The sequence below is a fragment of the Malus sylvestris genome, chromosome 5 (genome assembly GCF_916048215.2).
Source record: "Malus sylvestris chromosome 5, drMalSylv7.2, whole genome shotgun sequence".
NCBI classification, from domain to species: Eukaryota; Viridiplantae; Streptophyta; class Magnoliopsida; order Rosales; family Rosaceae; genus Malus; species Malus sylvestris.
The window spans coordinates 33,347,518-33,355,994 of record NC_062264.1 but is presented as its reverse complement, the minus strand read 5'-3'; the positions used below and the strand labels follow the sequence as shown (position 1 = coordinate 33,355,994).

The window sequence follows — 8,477 nt, the reverse complement described above, 5'->3', positions numbered from 1 at the left end:
GTTATTCATTTTTTAAAGATGTTAGCTATTTTGGAACAGTTTGAAAGTTAATGCATGACTCGAGGATGACTTTTAGCTTATTCCACTTATCTTTTAAGCTCTCGCTTCATTCATGTGCTGAGTCATGGTTTAACTGTCTAAATTCAAGAACTAAAAATGGCCAGCAGGCTATAAAGCGATTAGATTTTGAGATGCATATTTTGGTTTCTCATTATTTCTTTGTTTTGTAATTTTCATTTATTAATGTTCTTTTGGCAGCTTATTTGATTGTATTTGTGTAACACATTGATTACTTGACATTTTGAGGTATATAATTTGCTTTACTTTGTTTCAGTTTCTTCAGTTAGATAAAGAGTGGATATGTGTTTGCTTTATGCGAAGTATTTTTTGTATGTACATATCAAATCTTATGTCGAGATTGAAGGCTTTTTTATTAACAGTTGCATGGCTGGCTTTTTTTTATTAACAGTTTATCCATGAATGTGAACTATAAGGTTTCTATCAATTAGAATTGGCTATTTCTTTTATTAAGAATTTGTTTTTACACACCATATTGACTCTTCTTCATATAAGTATATGGCATGAGCATGTAGAATGTCATGTCTGCGTGTCATATGATTTTGCATAAGAATTATAGAGTGACAGCATGTTGCAATGGTTTATTGTGTGTAAAACATAGTCCACTTGGTGAATGGTTTCCCATTCTTTTAAGCTTCAGTGTTTGAGTTGCGTTAGATTGTTGAGGAATTCATCAAAAAGGCTTCCAGATATAGCCACTTTCTTACTTCCAAGGGTCATGCATATTTCTCCATTTTTTCATCGATTACTTTTTATTTAGATACATTTTCTTTTCTCTTTTAAATTATTGTATTCAAGGTTGACTTTGTTATATTAACTCTGAAATTCGAAACTCGAACACAAGTTTCTAAAATATAATGTTCTTTGGAACTTTCCATATTTCTGAGTATGCACTGCATTGATTATGGTTTTTTAAATTCAAGGCCACGATGTTTGCATGTCTGCAATCATGTGAATTAAGGCTAAAAGTACTGTTTTAAAAATCCCCGCCTAGCGCCGCCTAGGCGCTAGGCCCCAGCCCACCGCCCCGATTAATGCCTAGGCCCCAGCCCACCGCCTAGACCACCTAGGCACCTGCCTAGCCCGCCTAGGCACCCGCCTAGACCCGCCTAGGTTGCAACTCACTTAGACAGAAAATACATAACTTTCATTTTGCATTTTGTTTTTTTCCAATAAATTGTAAGAGACTTGTTGCATACTTGAATGAACAAACATTATATCCTTATTTCACATGTTTTCATTATGTTCCAATACTTCATGATATATATGCATTTTATTTTGTAGTTTATGATGAAATTATATATATTTCAAGTAGAAGCAGACACTTATTTACCTGAAATATGATAGATTTACTTAAATCCGCCTAGTCCGCCTAGGCCCTGCCTAGACGCCTAGGCGCTAGGCTCCAGCCCGCCGCCCGACTAGCGCCTAGCGACTTTTAGAACCTAAAACAGATACAAAGTATGATGAGAGCAATTCAATGATTTAAATTAGTTTTTCAATCACATTAGTTACTTTGTCTAAAGAAAAGAAAAAAGAGCGTCTCCTTCATCAATCATTCTTGAGATGCATCTTAGTGTACATACAGTTCTTAGTTTTCTGTCTCCCTTTATTCTTTTAATTTTTTGTGTGTGTGTGTGTCAATCTTTGCATACACACAGATCTCGGATAAAGCATAGTTCTAGATGTTTTTTTAATTCTAACAAACTGATTAGACGAATAAGCGCACAACTTGGCTAAGTCTATTGATATTATCGTATTAGTGGGAATGATATGGATGGAAATTTTGTGTATATTTTTATGCATAGGCTTGATAAAATCCTGCTCTTTTTGCTGCGATCAATTTTTAGTTTTTTGGTTTGGTGAATTCTTGCATTGTTTTCCAATGAAGAGGATTTGAGCATTAATATTGTCAGTAATGGTGAAACTACTGGTTTTCCAGCCACCCCACATAATGAGCAGCTGAGTTATGCATCTCCAAGCAAGAAAAGGCTGGATGCTATTAGTGATTCTGCCAAAGAATCAATACAAAGTGGTAGGTATTTACATTTCCATGTATAGGATTTTGTGGATTTTATGAGATATATTGTTTGTTCTTCTCTCAGCTTCGAGTTTTAGATATGTTTAGCTCCTTTTCGAAGGACAAGCATATTTTGCGCTAATTTAATGACTTATAGCTTATCTTTTTTTCCTTCAAAATTCATGTGCAAAATTTTGTTGAGTCAACATTCAATGCCCTTCCTTCGAATCAAGTTAAAGGTAGGATCACTAAATCTTACTATTTTCATCACCTCTTTATCCCCTTGCTGAACAGAATGGAGTAAATTGTCTTCATTTACATTCTTGCATTTGAACTTGCAATTCAGTTTATGCTAAATTAATCATATTTATTTTTTGTTGTCTTCGATTCTGCTGAGTTACACCGTATTGTCTATTTTTAGATTTCATTTAGACTCATAAACTGAGGCATTATGTATGGCATTATGTATGCCCAAGAACGAATGGAGGAGTTCAAGCAACAATGCCGGTGGCCGCTTTTGTAAATAGAGTGAAATATACGAATGATCAATTAGCTATCATAAAATAATGTGGTCTATGTATGTAAATAGGACAATGTGGTCTATGTATATATTATGTACTTGCACATCAAGTATGTAAGTGGTACCATATGTATTGTTTTCAATCCGCAGCATCACGCAGACATTTTTTGCTAGTAATATCTATAACACCTTCAAGGGTTTTCTGATTTTTTTTTTTGTTGCAAGGTTTTTCTATATTTCATAAAATTCTATTTTAAATTTTGAATTTAATATGAACAATTCTGTATTAATAAAATTAAATATGTATTTATTTTTCACTAGCCTTTGATTACATGTATATGTTTGTGGTTCCTGATTTTTGAATTTCTACGGGTTTTGGCAAATTTGTCCGATCTATTAGTCAAGTGTGAAACTGTTTGCAAATTTGTCCATTTGAATTTCTAATGAATTAATCTGATTGCAAGTGTTTTCCCTTCCAGAGAAGACTTTTTCCCTTCCAGAGGAGGAGGACACGGTCATATATCTTATAGCTTTATGACAACTGGAATTATTTAGACGTTTTCCTGGGAAATTGATCGGTGTACTGGTGTGGTGGTCCTTTCTTGGGAGTTGCTCTGCAAATTAATCAATTCAACTTGCACACAGTATTCTTTTGTGTGGTGGCATTAATTCGAGATAAACCAAGGCAACTATCATATAGAAAATTAGTGATTCCAAAGAAATAGTAACAGCAATAGCAGAAAATAAAATATAAAATATACGGTTGTCAAGAAATTGTAGCTACGTGGAAATACCCGACCTTGGACTTTTCTTCTTAATTATACAGCTTCTCAGCTTCTCAGCTTCTATAAGTAGGTGCTCGCCACCATGCACTCTCATTATCCTCAAGAAAAATAGCTATTTCAGACCCATGCATTGTTCAATCCCTTCGTCAACCTCTCATTGCAATTAGCGGAGTCTTTTTCTAGCCAGCTCGTTCAATACTTGCACCAACTGAGTTACTGAGAAGCAACTTTCTTTCTTCTTTCGTTTTGTGATCGGACAGAAGCAATTTTCTGCAACTTGGAAAGCTGCCCTTTCTTGTACAAATGGCCGAAATTGCGGTACCAGTAGCGTTGTTTCTGGCGGACAAAGTGATAATGTTCCTCGACAAAAAATTCAGCCGATCGAGCATTAATAATAATAATCCCCGTGATGATGCTGGAAGAGCCAAAAGTTGTTTAGAGAGGATGCGAGCATATCTTAGTGACCACTCATCAGCAGAACTGTCTGCTTACGATGGAGGGTCTCAACAGTTTCAAACTCGTGTAAAAGAGATCCGAAATATAGCTTATGAAATTGAAGACGTTCTTGACGAATTTCTGCTTCATGTCCCTCATCAATTCCACAACAACAACGTCTCTCAGAAGCTACACGATGCTGTGAAATTTCGCACGGTACAGAAAGCAAGCCGTGAGTTCTCGGACAGAATTAAAAATATTGACAAGAAGCTAAATTTTGTTTTCACGCTGGATAAAATTCCACAATTTCCGGGACGAGATCAAGAAAGTCGCCCAAGTTCCAGCACCACAAGACATGGAGATAGCACGGTGACTCATCATAACCAATTCCTTGAAGAAGAAGAAATGGTAGGGTTTGAGAAGCCTAAAGAAAAACTCATCAGTCAGTTGATGGAAGGAGATCCAAGGTTTTCGAATATTTCGCTTGTAGGTCCTGGTGGCTCAGGCAAAACCACTCTTTTGAAGAATGTCTTCAAGAGCAAAAAGGTCCAACGGTTTTTTGAATGCCATGCTTGGATTGATGTGCCGCGTGACTTGTGTCCCCGTAAACTTGATGAGCTCTTGCCCAACATGTTAAGCAAATTTGATCCAAAAGGCAAAAGGAAGGAATCAGTTAATCATGAAGATCCAAAGGCGCAATTGGTAAGAGCTTTGAAGGGCAAGAAGTTTGTGGTCGTGTTAGATAATGTTTGGAGCAAACAAGATTTGGAACGCATTGTAAATGTTTTACCAAATGGTTTACCTGGGACTGGGAGTAAAATAGTCATAACTACTCGTTACTCTGAAGTAGCGTCTTCTCATGCAAACTCTTCGTACATCCACAATATGAGCAATGTGTTGTCATGGGAACAAGCTTGGAATCTATTCTGCCGAAAGGCTTTTCCCAAGAGCGAAGGAAAGTGTCCAACCCAGATTTTGGACTGGGCAGAGAAAATCGTCAAGAAGTGTGAAGGCTTGCCCCTTGCAATTTCAGCTGTTGGTACTTTGCTAGCAACGAAGCGATCAACTCCACTTGATTGGAAGAAGTTACATGACAGCCTTGGATCAAATGTTCCCCTTATTACCCAAATATTGGAGCCAAGTTACAAGGACCTTCCAAGCCATCTTAAGACTTGTTTCTTGTACTTTGGCATGTTTCCTGAAGACTACTCCATTAGCCGTGAAAGGCTAATTCGCTTGTGGGTAGCTGAAGGATTTGTGATGCAGAGCAGATCAAGAAAACTAATGGAGGAGGTTGCAGGAGGCTATCTGAATGATCTCATTGGAAGAAATTTAGTTCATGTGAGTTCAAGGGAAGTCGATGGAAGAGTCAGAAGCTGCCGTGTACTGAACCTCGTTCGCGAGTTCATCATCGAAAAAGTGGAGAATTTCATCACTGTCTCGTTGGCAGCAAACTGCAGAGGTACTGCTCCAGGTGAGAAAATTCGACACCTTTCTGTTCATGATGTTAGTAAGGGCAACAATTTTTCAAGGGGTACAGATTTGAGTTGTACTCGTACCATGCTATTAAGTGGGCAGGGAAGTTATGATTCCGAGCTTGAAAGACTACTTAAAACCTTTAAATTTTTAAGGGTTTTAGATTTGCAAGGGATAAATTTGGACAACTTTCCCGATTCTGTTTTTGGTCTCACCCTCTTGAGGTACATAAGTCTAAGGCACACCGATATTAAAGAAGTGCCAAAGTCCATAAAGAAGCTTGGATTCTTGGAAACCTTAGACCTTAAGCACACAAAAGTGACCAATTTACCAAAACAGATTTATAAGCTCCGCAATTTGCACCACCTTTTAGTCTATCGCTATGATGTCACGAATTATGTGACATTTGAAGCTGCAAGAAGCGTAGAACTCTCTGCAGGCAACATTTCATCTTTATCCTCCATACAAAAGTTGTCACTAATTAGTGTAAAAAATAACAGAAAAATCATAACAGCCTTACGAGAGTTGAAAGGTCTTAGGAAACTGGGGTTGACCGATCTTCAAAAAGAAGATGGAAGGAAGTTGTGTTGTTCTCTTCATGAAATGGAGCAGCTCTCGACATTGGATGTACGATCAACGAGCGAGAAGGACTTTCTGGATTTGGATCATGGTGAATTTCGTCCTGACTATCTGCAACGCCTATATTTGAAAGGGCGCCTAGAAAGGCTGCCAATGTGGATTTCCAAACTTCACAGCGTAGTAAAGATTGGTTTAAAGTGGTCAAAACTTCAGGCTAATGAAAACCCACTTGAGGCCCTTCAAGCTTTGCCTGAGCTGATGGAGCTCGATTTGGTTCAGTATCACACCGGTGCAGAGTTGAAATTCAAAGCTGAAACGTTCAACAAGCTAAAGATATTACATATTGAACAGTTTGATCAGCTAAATAAGATGGTAGTCGAGAACGGGGCAATGCCTAAGCTTGAGAAGCTAATCATGTCTAGATGTCAAAATTTGAGCTTACTTCCACTTGGAATGGAGCATCTTACGCATCTCGACGAACTGCTTCTATATGACATGCCTGATGAGTTCATCGCTAAGCTTGGGAAAGACAGTGAGGACCGTGCTCATGTTGAGCATATTCGAGTCATCCACTCTTTCCATCTCGGGAGCAACCAGTCCTTCACTGGATTTCAAAATCTTTCCTGATTGAGTTGACTCTAAAGAAACACAAGGTAAATAAAGCATTCAATTGCCTGCTTGTTTTTTGGTTGATGAATTGCAATAGTTTTGACTAGGGTTTTAATATTTTGATCTCTTTCTTCTCTATCTCTAGGCCACTATGGGGGGAAGGAGAGTAACTGAAATGGTGATCAGGTGAAGGACGAACTGACGGTTAAGTTGGCTTAGAACTTTGCTGAAGTGAAGAAGGCAGGAATTCACCAGTACAGAAATGCTATGGCCTTTTGCATTTATTTTATAAACTTATATATTGTTGGCTATGTTCTCGTGTATGCATTTTGTTATTGTAAGGGCCAAACTTGATGTCTAGTGAATGAAATTGAGCTGTGGCTCACCGCACGGCCATAAATAAGAGTTGAGTAACCACTGATTAATGAATATACACATCTTATAGTTCGGATATCTTTTGCACGATTTTGAATCACTTAATTGGGAGCTTTCATCGATTTGTTTCAATAAGCAGTCCGTCAGATAGGCTTGCATCATCCTGCTCAAAATTCTGAGGGCTCTTTCAACAACATCATCCCTGACATTGCTTGAAAGGTTTAAGTTTAGGTTTGTGAATCTTGAAATTCTCAACTAGCATCAATGCTAGGTGGAACGGAAAATTCAGCCATTTTCACTGGAATTATTAAGCCTAAAATATAAATAGCTACATTGCGTGCCTCCGTAGTAAAAATTAAATTTTTTTGTATAAAACAACTGTGTAACTCTATTCATTGGCGAGCAAGGTTTTACGCTAGAAGAGGAAGAAAGATGGGGGAACTGAGTAATGGAGAATAAGGGTTTTGCGACCATGTTCGTCCTCACATGACTTCACCCCTAACTTTGTCTTAGAAATGAGATAAAATATACAAAGCAATACAATCAATTTTGGAACATAACGAAAGGTCTTGGTAAATGCATGTATCGAGCAACTAGATAACGAAAAGTCTTGGTAAATGCATGTATCAAGCAACTAGATAACGAAAGGTCTTGGTTTTTCCAATCCAACTGCATGCGGATGGGAGGGCGGCTACAACAGGCCACCCATTTTGAACATACATCCTTAATTTTTCTTTGTTTCTTGGCTTATGGTTATAAGGTTTCGCTTTCTTCCGTCTAACTCTTTAAGTTTGTATGACAAATTCTACAGTTTCAAGCACGAGGACCATGGCATTTTCTCAAGTGGCGTCCCTTGAGAAATTTGGCCTACGTCAATCAAGGATTCCAAAGAAGAGAAACTAGTCATGCATCCATGAATCTTTCTTCCTAAAAATTCCATAGAATAGAAACTAGCCATTCAGAATAAGTTGATGAGAAATAAAAATGTTTGCTATATAGGCTACAGCCATGCAAAATTTGGGTCTGAGAGGGCTAGTTCAGATTGGAGGTCTGCCCACGCAAAATTCATAGATAGACTCAAGGTATATCTTTATAAAGCCTTTCCAAGGGTTTTCTTTCAGGTGTGATAGTTTTACCTTCACATTCTTACACTTCCCCTAATGTGTGGCAAACACGTGGACAACACGAATTGAGTGACGTATAACACATGTGGCTATTGGGCATCATATGTGGGCCAACTTGCTCTAATACCATGAAGAAAGTTGAGGTTCCACCATAAAACTAATTGGTAATATGAGGAATAGTCTAACCTCTTATAAGCTCTTGCAAAGTTTCTCTTTTCATTGATGTGAAACTCTTTCACCTTCACATCCTCACATATACTTTCTTATTGTTTGTTGAGAAATGAATTGGTAACACATTATGAAAAAATCCAACAAAAAAATGTTACAGCGGGAGGGATAAAAGGAGGTGGGCTAGAGAAATTACGTTATTTGAAATTACTACAAATAACACCATGGCTTGAATAAATTTCTAAAGCTATGAACTTGTCCAGAGCATCTTCACTATAGTAATCTTTATCTTGAATCTCAGTGATCCG

General features: G+C 37.7%; 1 protein-coding gene across 1 annotated transcript; it reads left to right on the top strand.

Moving 5' to 3' along the window:
* Positions 1–3,232: 3,232 nt before the first annotated feature.
* LOC126624271 (disease resistance protein RPM1-like) lies at positions 3,233–6,953 on the top strand. The gene is made up of 2 exons (XM_050293307.1): positions 3,233–6,546; positions 6,648–6,953. The coding sequence occupies exon 1, from the start codon at positions 3,707–3,709 to the stop codon at positions 6,518–6,520; it is 2,814 nt and encodes a 937-aa protein (XP_050149264.1). The 5' UTR covers positions 3,233–3,706; the 3' UTR covers positions 6,521–6,546; positions 6,648–6,953.
* The last annotated feature ends 1,524 nt before the right edge of the window (positions 6,954–8,477 follow it).